Below are 23117 nucleotides of genomic sequence, written 5' to 3' on the forward strand. Positions count from 1 at the left end.
CATTTTGACTATTTATTTATTCACTGTGATTGTAATTATTGATAAGCTTACTAGTGCTTAAATCTTTATTTAAAAAATTTTAATTAAAGCTAAGGAATTAAAATATTATTTGTCTCCTAAAATCTTAAGTAATATTCTCTCAATGCTTGAAAAATAGACAAAGTAGAATCTTAATTTCAAACTCTGCTTAATTTCTTTTAACATAGTACAATTTTGATATCCTAAATTTCTTAGCAGTACAAGAAAAATAATTAAAATGCTTTAATGTTAAATTTAATATAGTAACTAAGTAATGCCTTGAATATCAAAATAACTTTCTTTTCTTATTATCCATCCTACAAAATGTATATCATACGTATATAAAAAAGTTTTGATTCATGAAAACCATTTATTCAATTAAAATTTGCATCATCACATTCTTGTAAGCTTTTGTTTAATAGTCTTATATAGTTTGCTTTAGAAAAACATGAGATTGGAACTTAAATTTATGAAAATGTTGAATCAATTTTTTTTAACTATGCCCTTTAGGTTGCCCCCTCCCTAATGTTCTGCTCAGGTTTCAGCCACTATTAAAATAATTACTTCTTTTTACTTTTGTATTAAAATAACTACTTCTATTAACTACCACTAAAATAATTACTTCTATTTACTTGAATACATTTTATAAAAAATAGAATATTCTAATGTTTCGATATTTAACAATAAATCATTTTATTAAAAAATGAGCAAATTTTAAGTTAGTGAATTTGTATGATTTAAAATAAGTTCCTCTCAAAAATATTGTTTGCATATATGCATTATATAATGCTTAAAAATTAAATGTTTTATTTTTATCTGATAAAAACTTGGATTATTCTAATATTTTCATTATACAGTTGTTCATATTTGATCTCAAACGTTTAAAAATTGTCCTATGTTCCATTAATAAAGTGTGTTGAAATATAAAAGCTACTGCTGTGTACTTTCTGTTTTTAAATAATTTGGAATATAGAAATAGTGTATTTTATTATTCTTTTTTGAAAAACTTTAATTCATTTAAGTAGAGCAAATTATATGTTTTTTAGTTTACTGTGTGTCTTTTTTAAAATTAGTCTGGCATATGTCTGCTGTTCCAGAAAATCTCCGTATTTTTTCTTTCATTTGTCCTTGGCCCACTACAAAGCCTCTATTGTATCACATATTCTGTTTTTCTATGTTTAAATTTATTTTTTCTCGGGTGCAGTCTATTATTTTCAAGTCAAGATAACCGTTCATATTATTATACATAAAATATTAAGAAAATGTTCCAATATAAAATTATAATAGCTGTGTATTTTACTCTTAAAATAAGCTTATTTTGCCAAAAAGAATGACCTTTAAAAGAAACGAATGTGGTGCAATAATTGGGATTTGTGAGCAGGACCACCAAGTTTTCTTTTCTTTTTTTTTCTCTTAAAGTTTGTTTGAACATTGACTAATCCTACATTTTTATTCGAAAAACTTTTTGTTACACTCCTAAATTTAAATATCCGTATTCAAGCACTAACTTAATTGGATAGTTTTTATTCCGTAATGATTTATGTCAAATATTATAAAACCTTTTAAATGACTGGTTATTTTTATTTTTTCATGTATGTTACATATGTTTAATTGAAGTGTATCAAAATCTGGGGAGTTACTATATAAAGCAATAACTTAATACAGTATATATACGTGGTGCTCAGTAAAGTTCAAGTGCCTGTGCACTCTTTTAACTTTTGTTTTCAAACAGCTGCAGCTTTTTAAAGGTATCTGCAGCTGTTATAGTGTCTATGTATTGTAAAATAGCTATGTACTACATGATTATATTACTTAAAATGCTAACTGGAGATTTGTGTTCCTATTTTGACAGTGGTACGAGATATGAGAAAAAGTAATGATGATGATGATAATAATTTTGAAAAATTTGTGCATTTGAATGAACACAAAAGAAAAGCTCTTTGAGTACTTAAAATGATCACAGTACTGTAAAGATTGCTAAAAAAAATATAGTAAAAACCAAACATCAAAAAAAGATATTATTATAAAGAAATATTATCTTAATAAGTCATAAAAAGTTGCATAATATGTAAGCTGAAAGGTGTGGAGGGAACTTAAACATTATCTAGCAAATTAAGAATGGCTTAATAATTTTTTTATGCCAAATCGAATTGAATTAAAACCTAAATGAATAGGATAAACAATTTAGTAGTTATAAGGGTTATCATGCATAAAAGGTTTAAATATTAGTTAAACCTATTTGCACATAAAAACCCTTATAACTTCCACACTATGAAGCATTCAGAATTCAACAGGGTATTCGATAGCAATGCCTGATGTATATTAATGAATTTTTTTATTTAAATAGTAATTTAAAAGTTTTTACAGGTAAAACTTCCAGTTTTGTATTCTTGGCTCTTTTTTTTTAAATCACATTCAGAATAAAGCAATGTGCAGAATATAATATCTCACATGTTTAAATAGCAATTTTGAACTCACAAATAGGTAAAATTGTAATTTTTATTCTAAATTTTAAAATCTATATTTTGGGTATTTTCTTTTTTGATTTTCAAAACCACTTCTCTAGACTGCTATGCGTTAAAAAGTGTGAATCAAAACTTTAAGCCTTTAAAATTCTTGTCTTCTGCTGAACACATTTTGGACTGTTTGGGTTTCTTTTGAAAATTTTTTTTTCTTTTTTTATTTATTTCATCATTGACTTTTTGAATATCTTCAAATTTTGGTCTAACTCTAGCAACTTGGTTTGGATTTAGAACAACTATTTTAATTATTTATTTTCTTTTGATCATGTTCAATTTAGAGTAAATGTAATATACCAGACAATACCTCACTTGCTCAGGCAGCAATGCCAGATGCTTAAATATTTATAAGTCTAAATTTGCATTGTTTTTTCATTATATCACATCAACTTCTAAACTTTTAGTTCTATTGATTGGGATTCGATTTCTTTTCTTCGATTTAACATGAATGGATTTATCAGAAACAATACCTCCTTTGTCTAGATAGCAAAATTTAAGTTTTGCACTACTCTGACTTCTTCTGTAAATTTAAGATAGTGGCAAAGCTAACTTAAAATATCTGCATTTTGCTTTAAAATACGACTTTTGTAACATTGAACTGGTTTCCTCTAAATGTTTCCATGTTCTTCTATTTTGAAAGAATGTTCCTAGATCCCTAGTTTTGTGATTAAACGAGTAAATATTATGTAAGTACTCATTTTTCCAAACATAAAAGTTATTTTAAATTTCATTAGCTATGGTCTGATTCTGATAATTAATATCATTAGAAAAAGAAATTCTCTCTATATATAAATGAATGTCTGTGTAATACTCTTAGTAATTTCAACTAAAATTATTTAAAATTGCAATTCGAATCAAGTTGTAGTGTAGTAGTCAAACATGCTTGCTAACTCTTATAATATTATGCACCCGCCAAATCTCTTGTTTTTTAACGAAGACTCCTGTATTTTACGACTATCTCCTGTTTACCTGTGTATTCTCAAATTTTTCTGTACTTGTTGCTGAAATCTTTAAAACAAAATCCGTAAAATATCTGCTGATGGCAAAAATACTCAACTGATAGTGTTATTGCCAGTTACTGCAATATGTTTAGTGTTAATAGTTTAAGTACTCCTCAAGGTCAGGGCTAACCTTGGGACGTTTTCGTGATTTTCCTCTCTATGTTACGCAAATGCGGGTAAGTTCCATAAAAAAGTCCGCCTTGAAGGCAAATTTCTCCCAATACTTGATTGATCCAGAAGTTCCCTTGTACTCTGGATTGGGTTCAAAACTACAAGTCTACGGAGTGCAACATTAGTAGCCTTAAACCCAAAATTGGGTCATCTGTTTAACAACGATTTAAAAATAGTTTAAGCCATTATAAATAATAATTTTAAAAAATCTTCTTTAGATTTATAAACATAGTTTTTACTTCCCTAAATGTAAGTGCTTATATTGTTTCCAATTTTGAATTTCTCTTTTTGACTTGCATGTTGTTTCAAAACTTTACTTGTAGCCTAAAATATATCGCTAGTAAAGTCTCCATTATTTTATTTCTCCAATGTTGGCTGGTATGATATTAACTATGAGTGCCTGTCTTTGTTGTATTCTGCTTATTTACTTAGCTTTTTCTTCAGTCTTCCCCTTTTCAACAGACTGATTGGTTCTGAGAGCAAAGAAATTTCAGAAAAATATTCTTTTCTGAAGAGTGAAAATGAAAACAAGGACATAAGATGTTTGAAAGGACTGCATGAGAATAATAGTGAGATTCAAGACGTAAGAAATCCTGGGTTTGCATCCAGCATAATAGAAATAATTCTAGCAAAGGAATGTCTATTGAAAAATCAACTGTTATCATTCAGCAAGCTTGGAGACAGTAAGTTGTCTAAGTGATAAAAACTCTATATAATTTCCTTCAGAGATACATTTTTTTTAAAAATTAAATTACAAAATGTACCTTATTCTTATATTTTTTCAATTATGCCTATTATTTTTCAAAATATACCTGATTCTTTTTCAATTACTTTGACACTTGACTACCTTTTATAGTGGTATCTTTTTCAGTATTTTACATTTTTGAAATGCTCAATTAATTATACATAGCTGCCAACTCTACTGGATTTTGCCAGTTTCTCCTGGTCTACAGGTTTAATAAAAATTCTCCAGGTTTTTGTATATTTTAGAAAATTCCCTAAAATATAGTAAGTTTCCTTAAAAAAAATCCCTATTGAAATAGATTTTTTGTATAGATAATTACTTGAATATTTAAATAAATATTACTAATAAATAAAGAAGTGAACCTCATTTATAGAAATCGGTTCAAAACTTTTTTTGTTCTAAAATGTTCAATTTATTTTCATTCAAATCTCTCTTCTTAAACTAATTAAAAAAATCTTTTAACTATCTTTGATGAATTAAATACCTATTATTATTCGAAATTATGAGTAAACATAATACATAACATTTCAGGTATGTTTAATGTCAATCATAACTGGAAAATGTTGCAGTTTATCTATTTTGATAACTATAAAAATCCATAAAATTCCCTATGTGTAAAATATTTAGTTCATTGTGCAACAATTATCATGAAATGTATATTATTTCGTAAAAATTTCTATCCATGTTGGCAGCTATGATTTATATATAAGTTACAAATGATTTCAAAATTGGTAGAATAGTTCTTAAGAAAACTATTTAGCTGATAGCTCTTAAATTTTGTATTTCGGCATTTAATATAAAACAGTTTAAAATTATGTAAAAATCTCTATGCCTTACAACTTAAACTTTTTTCAACTTTAAATAAAATAATAATTAAAATATTATTTTATTTAAATAATAAATTTTATTTAATTAAAATATATTAGCATATAAGCGTATTATTTTATTTAATTAAAATAATAGATTTATAACCAAAAACTAAGAAAGTAAAATTTTTCAGCAATGAAAAATATTTCATATTTTTAACCTGTTATAGTACTTTATATGTTATGATAGTTACAGTACGCTTACATTCTAGTCTATGCAGCTCAGCACCAATCGAAGAAGTGGTTTCGAATTTGGGTCTTATTCTGACAACGCTAAAAAATTGGAGTACAAAGGAACTCATAAATTTTTTTTTTTTATTCTATGCTTCATTAAAAAAACCTAAAATGTTAATGAAAATTGATTTTACATCTAATAAGATTGAAGAGTTTTATTTTTACAAAATTATACTTATACTTTCAATGAATAAATAAATTAACAAATCTCAATTTTAGAGATTTTTATTTATAATTTTATATTCTTCCACAAAATCTAAGTTTTGATCGTAATTGTCAAAACAATTCAAGAACATGAAATGCCAAAATTATTCAAGAACATGATCGATCACTTGTAATTTTATATGTATGTTTATTAATAAATATTTCCTATTCATAATAGCGAATAATTATCCTTACACCAAAATTTTGGATTTTTGACATGACTTTTAAAACTCTTTGAAATCATCAATTGCCAAACTTATAAAACCTGAGTTTCTTCCAAATTGTTTTTTTCTTCTGGAGTTTTTACCACTGTCCGTCCATGGTTATAACTGTGACCCTCTGGTTAAGATGAACAATACCCTGTTCTTTAAAATTTAGTCTCTTAAATTTATAAGAAATCGAATCAATTTTTCATTTTGTCTGATGCCAGTGTTATCTGATGCCAATGTTAAATTTTTATAATTTTTAATTATAAAATTTTTTAAATGTCTTAATGTTTGTAGAATCAGTTACCAGATTGGATGAGATTTTTTAATTTTGAAGTGAGACTAAACTTAAATATTTTATCGAATATTTTATTTTTGCCTGTTGTGAAGAAAATTTATAAGTGTCTTAAACCTTAAAAAAATATGTTAATAAATTGTACTGAATTATAAGCCATCTATTTGCATCTTGTCTCTGTCTAGATACTGAATTTTTTTTAATTTAAATTGCTGTTTCTAAGGAATTTTCTAACCTATTTAAATTTTTATCTAATTTGGAACATTTTTCTAATCTAATTAAAGTAACACTAAAAATATACATGCATCATATTTCAATATATCTGAAACAGTTATTTACATATTCAATTAAATGTGATTTACACATGTTTATGAACAACTTACCCATGAAAATTATATTGATTTAATAAATGCATGAAGTTTATTTTTTTAGTTAAATATATTGATTTTAAAAAGTTGAGAAATTTGATTTGAGACTCAATCGAGACTTGAGAATTTAAGTTTGAGACTGTCAAAAATAACCTTTGATCTCCAAAAATTACAAATTTGGCATCCCTGTAACTAAATGTTGTGTAGGGCAAGGAACTTTAACCTTTCAGAGAAGGTCAAATTGGGCAACAATCTATATTATATAAAACGCTAATACGTACGTATGTATCAATAAAACCGATGATATTTCTTTTCTCGCGCTGGCAACAGTTTTCATTTTTAATTGATTGGATTCGGCACGCAAAAGCACGTAGTGAGCATCATATGGCTGATCTATATCATATAAAACGCTAATACGTTTTAATTGATAGGCTTCGGCGCGCAAGAGCACGTAGTGAGCATATCATATGTCTAATCGGGTGAATTCTCACAAAATTATCTTCATCGAAGCCGATGCTTTACATCTGGCGTTCAGTACTATTTCATATTGTTTTACAACACATGGTTTTAGCCCTCTGGTGGGAAAGACTTTAAAACAAAACTTACAAAATTTACTTTTCTCAATAACTGAAATTTAGAATAGTGTGATTAAGAAAAATATGTGAACTGTTTGCAATTTCAAATTAATATTGAAATGCACAGGTTTAGAATTTTCTACAGTGAAAAGTTTTCGGAACTTCAGTGTTCAAAAAAGTATACAAAAGCTAGACGTTAAGAACGTATCCAATGCGCGAGCAAAGTGAGAATCGGATGGCGAAGTAATTCGAAATGAACTGCGAAAGCAGTTCCGGGGGTTGGCGAGCGCCAGCGAGCAGGGGGCGAAGCCTCCTAGTTTAAAATATCTTGCTAATGAAAACCAGGGATCTGTAAACCCTTCCTGGGGGAATAAAAGAGAAAGAAAGACTGTTCGAAACGAACTAAGTTTCCCTAAGTTGAAATTCCAAATGTAGTATTCTAAGAAAATATTTCTACTTATGCAAACATCCTGTGCACATTCTTATTGATATTAAATGATAATTTTTTTTTTTTTTTGTAAATGAATAGTTGATCAATTTATATTTATTCATAAAATTAATTAATAGAATATTATGCAAATAAAAATTAATTTCTGGCAATTTTTTAAATAAAATATTATAAATTTAAGAATTATTTAAGTTTACTAATGCGTAACACATGAAAAGTGATGCATGACTAAGTTGTGTTTAAAATTTGTCAATTGAAATTTTTCAAAATGTGAGTGATTTTGTTTCCACTATTCGTCCGAAATGAATATTCTGCGTAGAGCAGTATAGGCTAAATACCAAATAATTATGTTGCATATCTAATTTAGTGGCAGCAATTGTTGAGCATAATCTTGTATCTATTTACAATTTAAAAAAACTTCTTGAAAAGGTTTATCTTCCTTGAAAGTAAGGGGCCCTCAAATCACAAGGGGTCTCATTCAGCCCCTAGTATGTAACATGTGCATTCTACTTGAAATTCATCCAGCTTTAGTTAAGGTGAAAAGATCAGTATCTCTGTAATTTTTCTGCTCTAGTCATTGTCTTGTTATAAAATTAAAAAATTTATTACTTTGCCTAATATTTTTTACTAAATTCTGACAATTTTGTTTTAGGTGTCCTGAAAGTGCCAAGGTCAAACAAAAGATGTTATGCTCTAGTAGTTACGATGCTTTGAAGGAAGCTCTAGTTGGTGTATACAAATATGTCCAAGCTTGTGACTTTGAAGAGGCCAGTCAAGAAGCAATTGAGGATCATTTCAGAAAAGGTAAATAGGACACTTGCTTGTGTATCAGCGATCTTTATGGTACCGGAGGAGCAACTTATGAAGTGTCTTCTCGGCACTTTAAAACGATCCCTCTTCCATTGCTTCTGTTTATTTTTTTCAAAAAAAGATGCCAGACTGGGATGGTCAGTGTAAACATCTTAAAATTACAGAAATATCTGGGAAGTGCTTGTAGAGCATCTTTATATTTGCTTTTTATGCTGATTAATATTTACATGTGAAACATGTAGAGAAGTTCCTTTTTTTATATACCTATATATCATTTTCTTAATTGTAATTGGCAGTCATAAGGAAATCGCATGATTCTACAACTGTTTTGAAAAGGAAAAATTATTTAAATGTTTGTATCGCTCAACATGAGATTTTTTTTTTAAAATTCTACGATTGAAAGGGATTAGTCAATCTGTTATTTCACTTGGTACTTTTGATGTGCAAGCACTTCCAGTGTCTCTTAAATAATATATGTCATATCGTTTACTTGTGTTTTTCATATGACTGTATTTGTATGTAAGCACCAAAAAACAAAATAAAATAATTTGATTTTTTTTTCAATGAAATTATGTGATCATAAATTGTGAAATTATATATCTGTAAGCATCTATCTGATAACTTTTCTCTTATACTACAATATCTTTATAAATTGTAACGAACCTAACCAAATTAATCTTGACTTTTTTTTCATTCCATCTGAAAATTTTGTAATTTCTTGCTAGAATGACTAGATTCTTTCATAATTTTGTTGAAAGTAAAATAAAAATTTTTTTCATTAACATTTCTGCCTCTTTAACTTGGTTTTTTATTTTGTTGGAAAGTTCATTTGCATTTATTGACTAGAATGCTAGATGTAAGTTGTAGTTTAAGTTATTCATGTTCTTTAGTAAAATTAAAACACTTGAAATTCACTAAAAGTTGAATTAAATTAGAAAAGGACTATTAAAATCTTGTTTAAAAATTAACCTGATTTTTATAGTTATTTGATAGAAGTTTTTAAACAAAAAACTAACACTTGTTTTAGCAACTAAATTTTTCTTCTAACATTTTTGGAAATACAGTGGACTGCTGATTAGATTTTTTATGAAATCAGAAATTTTTAATTTTGAAAATCAACTAGACTGCTTAACTTAACTTGAAGTAATTATTATCTGAATTATTGCATTTATTTGTCAAAGTGGTCAAATTTATTTCCTTTTTTAAAAACTAAAAATAGTTATAGCATATTAATCTTCTATAATCTGTTCCTCAATTTAGGTAAATCAATTTTCAAAATACAATACAAACTTTTTTTTGTAACAAAAAGTTATCTTTAAGACTTCTGAAAAAGGTAAGATTTTTGTAGCACATAAAAATTAAAAAGAAAAAATTGTTTTTTTCTCTTATACTCGCAAAACTAACAAAATTGGAAAATGATATTTCATTGAAATAAAAGTGGGTACACTTTAACCAGATACTTCCTTCCTCCACTACATATGTTTACCTTTGTAATGCTAAATTTGTTAATACTTATTTACAGACGAAAATTAATTGCATGCAGAGTTGTTGGTAAAGCTATTTTTAATGCAAACTGATGGCACAGCAGGGAATTTTTATCTATCTATTTGTAAATGGATTTATGTTAACTGTTCAACTTAATTCCTGACATTGTCCTGTTGCCTCTTTTTTTTTCTTAATTCCAATGTGACCACTCTGAATGAATACATTTTCATTGCTTGAATGACTAATGAAAACTACAAAACAGTGCTTTGTAGAATTAGTGTCAAACTTTTTGCATTTGAGTAAATTAGGCTCCGCCCAGGCCCATGTTGCTTCGGAACCCCATGATTGCTTCATAATTTGTTTCTTCAAGCAGACTCTTTCATCAAGAATAAAAATATTTATGTATTAATTCATAATTGGTTCCTCAGATTTATTTTTTGATTCTATGTTGGGTAATAAAAAAAAGCCCTATTTAAACTACAGCATTAGTACTCTGATAAAGTTTCTGGTACATACTACAAATGTTTGCGCCCTTGGTCACCCGGCTCCATTATCATTAACTTGTTTGTATTTAATTCCGTCACACAATCTGAGATGTGCTCATGCTGCCTTTTTTTTTAAATTTATTTATTTTTATTTTTTTATTCACGAACAAAATGATTCCTCGTGCACCACTGAAAAAGTACAACACGAGGCTTACAGACGTAAGTATGGTAGCAAACAATGTAGGATATTTAAACAGAAATACATAAAGGCTAAAAGAATACTAAAAGGGCATGTAAAATTTAGAAAAGAAAAATAATAATAAAAATAAAAACATTTACAAAAAGGATGAGAAAAATTGAAATAGTACACAAAACGAAGTGATTTATAAATTTGCATGAAAAACTGAATTTGCAGAAAAGTTTAAAGATGGTTCCCACAAAAGTGCGAAGAGGGGGGAGGAAATTTAATATTGAGCGACTTTAAGGCAATTATTAAGTTTTTTTCTATTTTTCTCAAAATGTGAACATTTTACAATGAAATGCTTGATGTTTTGTGTTCCTCCAATATTGCAATCACACAAATCACTGGAACTTAAGACGAATCTTCTCAAATATGCCTTGAAGTTGCCGTGTCCAGTGAGAAATTGCGTCACATGAAAGTTGCAATTCCTGCTGCCTTGAGGTTAGTTGTGCACATACTTATGAAGGATCAAGTTTATGTACTCCTGATGCCTATTACTGTCGCTGTGACGGCCTTCGATAAAAACAAGCTTTAGAATCTATGGAGTGTGATTTATGGTAAAGGCAATTTAAAACGAAAGTATTTATTTAGAAATAAATATAAAAAAGACATTCTGATTTTCAGACAGTTAGGACAACTGATATTTATGCGCATTAGATTCAAATTATTTAAAAAATTGTCAAATACAAATAAAAATTTTAACACAAGACACTAAATGTTGCTTTTGGATTATGTAACTAAAAATGTAAATTTTTTTTTAAAAATAAAAAGCATTACTAGAGAATAAAAAATTATAATGTTTAATAAATTCTTATTTAGATAATTAAATTCAATAATATTTAGGTCCCATGGAATAGAATCGATTTTATTGTTTAATTTCATTCGAAGCCCTTGATTTGAAGTTTCCAAGGATTTCTTCTAAATTTGACTGAAGGAACAATCGGTATTTTACGATATCACTGAATATTTACATTTTTGGCCGGGTATGTACGGGTAAAAAATGCATGTCATTCTTACGTCGGGCGATTTAATTTTCGAGCCGTGCTCATAACAGTATTTTGCAAACACAATTTTAGTTTTACGGTTTCATATGTAAGGTGTGTACTACATTAATAAATATAAATTTTAAAAGACTAAAAATAAGCTACCCTAGGGGAAAAAATGTTGAATAAACATAACCCTTATCACTATAAAAAAGAAAAAAAAAATGTTTGAAATTGAAATTATAGGAACACTAAAACATTTTTCACTCCATTCTTTAATTTAATTCTAACATTTGGATTGATAAGGAATAGTTTAGATTGAATTATGAATGTTCATACCCTTTTAATTCTCCCTTAAGTATAAATGATAGTATGGCAATGAATTTCTCTCATAAAAGCATTAACTTTAAAAGAGTTTAATATGAAAAAATTATTTTTTTTGGCGATATTTATTATATTCAGAGCTGATTATGCTCCGGAAAAAATCCGGTTTTTTCTCTAACAGTGATTCGGAAACTTCCGGAAATCGAAGGTTCAAACGTTTCAAAAAGTCATTGATCACAGAAGTTTCCGGAAATCAAATTTTCAAAGGTGGAACTTTAAAAACAGTTTGTTTTATTTGTTTGTAAGGGAAAGCCAGATACTTTATAAGCTTATATTCATGACTAATAAAAATTTTTTTTATCAGTAAATAGTTATTATAATCATAAACTCAAGAAAGAAAGACATATTTGTAAATTTTAATTACTTCTCCAGGTCATCATAGGTATGTGTAAATGGTATAGGTATGTGTCAAATTTTAAATATATTTTAAGTAAACTAAGAAATATTGAGAAAAAGGAAAAAAACCTTGTTTAAATTTCTTTCTAATTTTTCAATTTAAACTTCTTTTTTTTTAACTCAAGAAATTTTCCGGAATTTTGATTTGGGCTCACAATCACCCCTGTTAAAAAGGGAAGGATTTTATTTCTTTCTTATCATCTGCAGAGTTATTCGTTCTGTAATTATTATTTATTCTCTGTTTAGTTTTGATTTAACTTCTGAATTCAAAACATCTATTAACTAATATTTTATCCAGATAAAATTAGTAAGTATACTGTTAAAAATGGCTGATTAAAAAGAGTAACTATAAATTTGTAAAATAAGATTATGTTTTATTACTAGACATTAATGTAGTTAATGCAACTTAAATAAATTATTTTTCTGTAATCTTAAAATAAAAATATTTCACCTTCAGAGACATGCAATTCCTTTAAAAAACAAAAGGAGCAAATTTCTAAAGGGACTTTTTTTTCTTCTAAGGAGTGTTAAAATTCAAATTTTAAATTAAACAAATGATCTTGTTTTGAAAAACCTAACTTTACATTCCAGAAAAAGGGTGCATTACCTAAGTATGAGTAATCCCTTTTTATCTTTTTAAAAAAACAGAACAAAATTTGCTCTTTAGAACAGCTGCTTTCACCAACAGCCACGAGTTTACATGGAACAAAGATACCCAAAAAGCTTCTTGAAGCAGACGATTATTAAGTCAATAATTTAAAATATCTTTCGCTTTTTATAAGTGACCTTTTATCTTTGATGAATCCAAACTAAGTACTGATGGCAAATTAAGTAAAAACAAAAAAAAAAATGAATATATAAATAATAATAATTGAGAGAAGATTTGAATAGAAATTATGTAATGGGATAGCGGATGTAATAATCTTAAAGTTTTGTTGAGTTATTAAAATATACGAGGAGCACCCAGAAAATAAGTTTCCCTAATTTATAAAAAAAAAAAAGAACTCACAGTGTCAGGAACATATTTATTGGCAACAAATACAGCAATGTTTCAGCTGTTTTTCAACATAGCCACCACCAGAATTGAGACACTTATCGTATCGTGGGATCAACTTTTGTATCCCTCTGTCGCCTGTGAATGGAGCCAGCGTGTGACAGACGTCTTCAGTTCTTGGTCGTTGTCAAAACGCTCACTGGAGGACAGGAATTTCTTGATGTGCAAGAAAACGTTAAAATTGCTGGGAGCAAAATCAGGGCAGTAGGGTGGATGATCAAGCAACTCCCAGCCAAATTCCGTCAAAACAGCTGCTGTGCGTCGTGCCGTATGTGGACAAGCATTGTCATGGAGGAGCGCAACACCTGCAGTAAGCATTCCACGACTCTTGTTTTGAATGGCACGTCAGCAAATGGCAAATGTATACCGAGCAGTGGCACTTAATCTTAGAAAAACATCAGTGTACGGTATACCGGGCAAATGTATATCGGACAGTGGCACTTAACCTTAAGTGGCTCGGTATACCCTACACTGATGTTTTTTTAAGGTTAAGTGCCACTGCCCGGTATACCCTACACTGATGTTTTTTTAAGGTCAAGTGCCATTGCCCGGTATATATTTGCCCGATACTTGGTGTATACCGGGCAGTGGCACTTAACCTTAAAAAAACATCAGTGTAGGGTATACCGGGAAAATGTAAATGTATGGCCCGATACTCCAAACACTGATGTTTCTTCTGATCTTTCGTCAGTAAGTATTAAAATATCGAATAAATGCAATTATATCCACGAATAAATTCATATAAAATCGAATGTAATAAATATTTCGGACATTCACCAAAGCGACTATGTGATTGTTGACATTCACCGGTGAAAGTCAGACATAAGGGTATTTAGCAAATATTTGTATTTGCGCAAAATATTGAGGGGGCACATGCCCCTCCCCACTCGCTACGCCTATGCTAATAATTTTGGAACTAATTGTTAAATGTTATTTTTCTTTTATTCCATCGTATTTCTTGTACATCCTAATTTAAAGTTTCTTAGTCTTAAAGTTTTTGAAACAAAATATAACGCTAAGTTGAACACCTAAAACAACAGCGGTGACACTTAATGATTTATCAATCTAGAGAGATAAAAATAAAGTTTAAAACTGGAAATGAGGAAAGCATTCTAAAAAAGGAAAGTATTTTCGCTCTGAAATCATTGCCTCATATATTTGTGAAATAAAACTAATCAAATCACTACTATTATCTAATTGCATTCCTAGCAATGTTTAGTAAGTTATATAGAGTGCAAGCTAGGTTTATATCTATAATGAAGAAGAAGTACCATTTTTTTTAAATTCAAAAAGTCAATTAAATTAATCCTCTCGCTTAACAATTCAACTTGCTGATGAGGGGGGATTAGAAAATTGTAACCTTTTAAGTAGACGAATTCAATAAATAAAAAAATAATTTTTTTCAAATCGGGAGCCAATTATGCCGCCAATTGGCGAGCTCATACGGTTCATATAATTATTTGAATTTGACATAAGCGTTTTAATGACGCAACAAGCTATTTCATTATTTCAACTTTTCTTCAGGTTTAAGTCAAGAAAACAATTAAATCGGTTGTCTTTATTAAAGATAAGATTCGTTAACTTTTTATTATTCCCTTTTGTTTAGGTTTTAATGTTTTGTTTAAGTGACTTAGATTTTAAATTCTTTCGAATTCGTCACTTTATAAATCTAGGCACAACTACGCAGTGTTAAAGGTTTAGCATTCTTCGTAAGACGAGGTAAATTAACTGATTTTAAATATTGTTTGATTTGTTTTTAAAGCTAAAAATCAATTTATTCAGATTGGGTTTTTATATCGTTAACATTTACCGCATTTATTTAACTTTAAATTAAATTGAATTTGTTTACAAATTTTGAATTTTCAAATATTGTTTGAACTGATCCTAAATTATAAATAAAGAAAAAGTGCAAAAATTTCTGTAAGAAATGTGCATATACCTGCAATTAATAGTTCGGAAAGTAATTTTTATTTGTCATTTCACAAATGCCATTGTTTGAAAGTTCTGGTAGTGTTTGTATAATTTACTTTTTAGGTAAATTGAAGTTTTTCAAAAATATTTTTTTCGCATTTTTGAGTTAACTTTGAAATATGTAGCTTAGAAAAAAGTAAAAATCGCATTTTCTTCTATTCTTGAAATTCTATTTCTTTTTGGTCATTTTTCTGCAAATACAATATATTTTTTGTCGTATTAAACCACATTTTGTAAACAAAAGTAAATATTCGAAATTTTCAAATAAAATGTGTTAATTCAATTTTTGCATTGATTTTAATCAAAATGAACAAAAAACTTTAAATGTAGTTTTTAAAAATAGTTTCCGTCAGATAATTAATTTATGTTTCCTTTACAGTATTTTTGTTTCTTTCACATTTCTTATTTTAGTATCGATTAAAAAAATTCTTTTTTTTCATATTTGGGAGAAAAAATCTTTAATTATTTTACTGTACTTGGATAAAAACTTCTGACTTTATGACAGACATGTAAAACTCAGTGTGTCAAATTGAAAGTTTTAAATGTTACAATAGGCTGAATTTCCAAAATAAATAAAATGGAATAAAGCCAAAAATAATATTTTTTTTCTTTCTAAATGTTTGGGCTGTTGGTAAAGTAGTATGGAGTAGAGTTTGGGAAAATGAAGCATCTAGGTGATTCGAATCAGTAGAATTAGTTCACGTTGGTGATTTAAATAACTGATTCGAATCAGTGAATAATTCGAATCATTGAATCAGTGCCAAACTCCAGTGTGGTGGTTACTACTACCATCTGCCTTTGGATATAAATTGTTTTAGTCAAGCTGAATGTCCTCAAATCATTAAATATGAATCCTAGTCCGTCGCCAATAACCCATTGGTATAGCTCTTTTGAGGCATTTATTTTCAAGCCAAATGATGTCCAATTTGTGCTTAAAATATAAGAGCTCCGAATTTACGATGCAATTTTAGGACTGTAAACAAAATAAGTATAAATTTTGGAACGTGTTCAAAATAAGTTTTGTATTAAAATACCTAAAAAGCAAATAAGTAATACCTAAAAAGCAAAATATTTAATTAGTTAAATAGTGAAATTATATGTTTCAGATGAAGTTTGAGCTCTCTAGTCTATCGAAAAGTGGTTAAAATTTCTACTAACGATATTTGGGAATAAAATGGCGACACAATTTGTGTGTAGTCATCATGAAACGATTAGAACTTGCATTGTCATCATGCACAAAATTTTGAGAACTCTAGCTAGTATAAAAGTGATGGAAATTTCGATCGCAAGATTCCAACATTACATGCTGGAAAGCGAGTTAATAAATACGAAGGGAAAAAGTGATCAAGGCAAGAAACAAATAAATAATAAAGTTACGATAAATGTAGAGTTTAGTGCTGCGAGAGCCGGAAAATACTACTTTCATTCAAACAAAAATCAAAATATATCTATGTTCTTGAAATTTTAACTTTAGACCTTCAAAATACTCTTATAAACTATGCCAAATTTGTTTAAATCATCTTCATGCAATCCCTTTGCTGTAAAAAATGGTTAATCAAAATATGTAGGTAACAGGTTCGACTTTCTTAAAAAAAAGATCTAATAAAAGTTAAGCTAACGATTAGGTAAGTCGCATATAAATCTTTAATTTTAAATTAATATACTTAAATGTATATTTGTTTTAAAACAACTTCACATTTTTTCCGCTTTTTTGAAAGCGCAAAGTAGTTTATAGCTAAAATTTGTTTAGATAAACTGGTAATTTTAGAATATAACATCAAATAGAGTGTCGGTGCTGCCATCTAGTGTGACAAAAACTAGAAGTCCAAATTAACATGACCAACGGTATCTCACCCATTGTAGTGGTCCTGAAATAGTGGATACCACCTCTGGAGAACGCACTAGGTCTGCTCATCGGCAAGACCGATTGTGCAGCTCTTTGGAAATAATAATAATAAAAAAAAAAAAGAATATGACATCAACTTTTCTTTTTAGGTATCTGACAGGGCGAAAATCGGCAATTAGGATTTAAAAAAAAAAAAAAAAAAAAGATTTTATTTTGTTATTCATATTTTAATTTAGTTCAAGAGCTTTCCCAAACCTTTAAAATTTTAATCTCCGACTTTTGGAAATGGAGTATTTTTTTTTTTTTTGTATGTTGTCTGGTGAAACCGAAACTAAGATGTGTTTCGTTTTTCTTTGAGTATTAGACTCTTTATTTATTTGAATAAATTATATATTTAAAAGAAAATTCATTTTCAGAAAGAAAGACTTTATTTCGGATTTTTAATTGTTGTGTTGTCAGAATATTTTTACGTCTTAAATTTTCGGGAGAATGCTGATTTTGAAAAAAATTCTTTACGCTAATACACATTAGAAAAAAGAAGTTTATTAAAGAATTCTTTGAAATTTTAAACGTAAATTTTGTATAATTTTAGCGTTTTTTTTTTAAACTAAAAGCTGTTTCATTTTTTTTGAAACTTTGTTTTTAGTTCAAAACATAGGTAATCACATTATTATTGATTTGTAAAAAAATATTTTGAAATTTATGCATTACAATTTGTTGTAGAGCTGTTAGCGTGACATGAAAAATTTGTAGTTTTTAAGGTCAAACTTGCCCCTATTTTAAAAATTATTTTACAAAGTTTTAAACTTTAAATTTATAATTTTAAGACCTCTTTGCTTACCAAACATAAAATTAAAATTTTAACTAATCCTTTTTAAAAAATAAATAAATTCGAAACCATCCGAATACCTTAAATTTAAATCTGAATAGTTATAAAAAGTTTTTCTCGCATACTCAATATAAAAAAAGAGTATATTTAATATTTGACTTTTGAGGATACATACAATGTGCTATTTAAAATACCTAGAATAATATTAATACAAAAAATAAATTTTGAGGTAGTTTACAGGGTTGCCCTTTCAAAAGTATAAAGATGAAGTAATTTAAAATAGAATACTAGAAATACATCTTTCTTCGCTAATATTTTTGAAATTCCTTTTTCAAGTTCTCCCTTCGTTATTTTGTTTGTACTATTAAACTTGTTCTTTTCTTCGAAAAAAAAAATATTTGCAATCAATTTATTGCTGTTTTACTATAAAAAGATATAGTTGGGTTAATTAACTGAAGTAGCCAAAAGAGAGAAAAAAAAAGTTACTGAATGTTTAGTTTTTCCTTTCTTTCCAATTAGTATTTTAGACAACGATCACATTGTTCGTTATTGGTCCTCTACAAGATGCATACGGAATCGTTCAGATATTTACTTTTTAAAATTCTTAACATTTGTTTTATTTGCAATACTGTAATATAAGGAAAATATTTTTCAAGACAAACTCGTTATTATTTTTATTCATGTGTCAAAAATCGATCCACATATTTCGCACTGAGACTGTTCAATTTTATTACTTTTGTTTTATTGTAGTTGTCAATTTGAAAATGCTATTTTACATATTAATAAGAAGTAAAATGACATTATTTTAATTAAGGGAGCTCACTAGCAGCCCTGTTAACTTTTGTTCTTTATAATTGTTTTAATGTAATACATACCATTGTGCAATGGTCGGAAACCGGTTTCGTTATTAATGCATATAGTGTTCTGCCCCAAAAGTAATGAGACTATAATATTTTATGGTCACCCATCGCACGGAAAGTGTACATAAGTTGTACGGTTTCTAAGTACGAAGCGCTTGTTGGGTGGAATTGATGGATGGAACGTTAGGTTGGGATTGATAGATGATGGAACGTTGGATTGGGATTGAGGGAAGAACTGGGTGGATTTGATGCTGGGCAGACTTATAAGAGGACGCTATAATGCTGGAGAAACATTTTATGGTAAATTCTGTTTTACTTACATTATTAATTTTATGCATGGATAGTTAGGATAAATTAGGAGTATAACTTGCAGTTTCAAGTGCCGAAATGTTTTTTTTTCTTTCGAAATATCAAAATAGGAATTATGGCAGAATTTACTCGCCTACTGCGTAATCCTGAATAATTATTCTCACAGAATTTGTTTGCATTTTGATTTTTTTTTTTAAATTTCAGCGTTGATACTTTGACTCATAGTTTATCTGAATTCTTTTTCTATACTATAAATTTTAAATTACCGACGCAAATGAAACAGAATTTTTAACCCTCTTGTGGATAAAATGTGATTTAGTTCGAACTTAGGAATGATCAGGATCTCACAGTTGCTGAAGACTTAAGACTTTTTGTTTGTCTCGCACGATTCAAGACAAAAAAAAAATCAACGTTACGCCAACAAGTTCTGCACCAAGTTTCAGCAACTTCTGTGTGGACATATTCAGGTTGTTTACAGAGATGGTATCCTGTCTCGTTCTTTAGTTTTAAGTAGCATATTACGACCAAATGTGATCTGGATCACACGGAAAATAAGAAACACTCCAGTATACACAAAAAAAAAAAAAACAGACGAAAATGTGAAGCGGGTATAAATTACTTTGAACTCATAACAGGGCTCATTGCTGATGAAGTAAGGCTTTGAGGAATAACACTCATCGAATCATTCTTGGCATCAAGCATCATTTCTCGCTGTTGGTGAAGAAAGATATGGTAACTCTTCTGCCTGATATGTATTGCCCAATTGTTTTTAAATATCTAGCCAGTCTTATTACTTTTGAGATAGTATGCTGTAAGAAAAAAAAAGATCCAAATGTATTAACTGAGTTTTATAGAAATGAAAGATGCAGCAGAAATATGAAAAATACAGTTTTTGACAAAAAACCAAACTTGCGGTATAGAAAAAAAATTATCAGCTATAATAAATATGAAGTGATTATAAAAGTACATATAAAATTACACGCGGTCACGCTTTGCAATCGGTTTACGACATCCTGACAATTAGAAATTACCTTCAAATAACAAAGTATTAAATTATGTCATGTCAAAAAACCAACCTTTCTTACAAATTACCTTCAAATAACAAAGTATTAAATTATACATTTCTCGAAAATAATGACGTTTATCTCTATGTTGAATCTCTAGTCCAACGTCCAACTCAAAAGACCCAAGTACTGAGACTAACTCCTCTTTGAGGAAGTATTTGGTGAAACTAACGAGCATTTGAATTGCTTAGATGGAAATGTAGGGCTTATTACTTCTCCAGTGTGCCAAACACCAAAGTAATTTAATTCTTCAACTGATTCCCAATGAGAAATTTTTGTCAGCATTTGTGCTTTTACCAATAATCTAAATAATCTTCACTTATTCCAGTTACCGCTTAATTGTATCGACCAGAAATTTTCCTAGTTGCCAGTATAATGAAATTTAGTTGCGAAATTTTTAATCAATTTGTTTAACATTTTGGAACACTTTTTTGATGCCAATTTGGGCATCAAATTCTCTCTACTGTGTAGACATGAATGATTTAAAAAGAAACATGCTCACTGTTAACTTGGACAACGAGGCAGGGCCGGATTAACCCATAGGCACACTAGGCACGTGCCTAGGGCCTACGAAATTCAGGGGCCTACGAAAAACTAGGGAGAAAAAAGTTTGTTGACAAAAATAATTTAGCTTTAAAAACAAGTGTATTTTGCACAAAATTATGAAGATACAAATGTAAGTATAATATTTTTCGGTAATAAATTATTTTGCAGAATCTTATGATCTAATATATTACTTTTTTGTGATTTTTGGATTCAACGAAATCTTGTATTATGCTGTCGAATTCCAAACTACGCAAAATGTCGTATTCAATAGACATAAGTGCGAGCGATGCCAAACGATCTTGATTCATTGTTGAACGCAAATAATTTTTTATCAATTTTAATCTGGAGAAAGATCTTTCTCCTTCTGCATTTGATCCAAGAATCGACAAATATATTCTTAATGCAATGTGAACGTTAGGAAACAAGTTTATCTTTAATTTGAGCCTTCAACATTTCTTGTGCAGATTTATGTTCATATAAATTTGAAAATAGTAAAAATTCATCTACGAAGTTTTTCTCTAAATCGGATGAGTAAATTTTCACCAAATTTTGCGCTTTTAGTTTAATCTCAGATTCTGACAAATTTTTGTGTAATTTCCTTGTAATTCGGGTTCGATAAAACATCGATTAATGACACTTTTTGATCGATCCAGAAAACTGGGAAATTCAGACATCTGGGATAGCGATGGTCCCGAGCATCCCAGATAATTGGTTCTCTACTGTATAAATATTTCTTGTAATTAATCTCACTATCAATTTCACTGTTTTCTTTGCTGGTTTGTTGTTGTATTGTTGACGTGAAGTGTTTACATAGTTATCGATCGAACTAATCATAATGGTATTATCGATATCAACTGCAATATCGGCAGTATGTCGGTATTGCAGATAAAGTTCAATAAACAAATTCGTAAATTAATATCCATATTAATAAAAATGTAAAAAAGAAAATATGCAAGAAAATTTTAGCATATATTTTGAAAAGAGGGGAGGAGTGGGGGAAGGAGGGGAGGGCCCAAAAACGGTTATTCCTAGGGCCTACGAAAGGTATAATCCGACTCTGCAACGAGGTCATTTGTTATATAGTTTCCCTCTTAAAGCAAAATGGTGGTATAATCTTTTTGTATTATTAATAAAAGGTTTTCTGTTATTCGTTTCATGACAAGCGTAAGAAAATGCAGAAAAAAGGTTAGTTGAGGTTGTTTACTCTTTAGACTGTCGTATCTTCCTCCCGTGAGCTTCAGTTTATATTTAAAAAGAAAAAAAAAATGCTTTTGCAGGTGCATACTAGGGAAATATGTAAAGTCGGTTATTTGTAAACATTGCACAATGGTGTTCATGTTTTTATAAGGTTGTTTTTAAAGTATTGAGCCTTTTCCGAACACAGTTTTAATTTCGCAAATCTCAGACTGCGACTAGACATGTTTAACAGTAATTAATAACCGACTGTTGCGTCTGATAAATGCGTCCGAAATATTCATATTTTTATCACCAGACGCAAGCATGGAGAAAATATTACTCATAATTACGCCAAATTTTACAATTTTATTCTTAAAATGGCTGCTAATGCTGCGGCACTATTTGGAGTGGTGTATTACTGTCAGTCTACCATCTTAAAAAAGCAATTTTGGGTCATAGAATGGCATGAATCAATTTTATTTTATAACCGTCGTTGAACAGCCGACCCAATTTTGGGTTGTAAGACTACCACTGTTCAATTCTGTTGCCTTTTAATTTTGAACCCAACCCAGAACACAAAAGAAGTCCTGGATCAAGTATTGGGAGAAATTTACTTTCGTGGAGGAATATTTGATGAAACTAACCCTCATTAGCGTTGCCATGGCTGGGATGGCTAGAACACTCTAAACCGTGATCCATCTACCACAGCTGGGTGCGAAATTCAAATCGAACAGTCATTGCTGGGATTCAAACCCGGGTCACCTCATAGGAAGGAAAGCGCTCTATCTCCAGCTCCACCACGATCCTGATATATTTAAAATCGAGGTTATGTAAAAACTGGAATTGAAGGAGCGTTGGCAAATCAAAACTTCGGACTAAAGAAGATTATTCAGCCACTCCAAAGTGGTCCGAACATCTGTCAACTTATATAATTCGGTATTGTTAGATCAAGAAAAGGTTTCTATTTTTCAGAATGAGTTAGGAAGTCATTTCCTGTGAAAGAATATTTTTTGACTGTTTTTGCTATG

The 23117-nt window shown here is 29.0% G+C and overlaps 1 protein-coding gene across 6 annotated transcripts in view; it reads left to right on the forward strand.

Annotated features, from left to right (window-relative positions):
* Positions 1-9244, forward strand: part of LOC147816182 (cofilin/actin-depolymerizing factor homolog) — a 70310-nt gene extending 61066 nt beyond the window's left edge. For 3 of the 6 annotated variants that reach the window (XM_087158337.1, XM_087158336.1, XM_087158338.1), the window contains 2 exons: positions 4154-4392; positions 8303-9244. In XM_087158337.1, coding sequence (XP_087014463.1) covers positions 4346-4392; positions 8303-8462 — 207 coding nt within the window. In that variant the 5' untranslated portion in view covers positions 4154-4345 and the 3' untranslated portion in view covers positions 8463-9244. The remainder of the gene's footprint in view (positions 1-4153; positions 4393-8302) is intronic. The other 3 variants (XM_087158340.1, XM_087158339.1, XM_087158341.1) reach the window with 1 other exon arrangement.
* Positions 9245-23117: the final 13873 nt, after the last annotated feature.

Source organism: Parasteatoda tepidariorum, chromosome 2, assembly GCF_982258835.1.
Source record: "Parasteatoda tepidariorum strain Cologne lab strain chromosome 2, Ptep-v5.0, whole genome shotgun sequence".
Classification (NCBI taxonomy): Eukaryota; Metazoa; Arthropoda; class Arachnida; order Araneae; family Theridiidae; genus Parasteatoda; species Parasteatoda tepidariorum.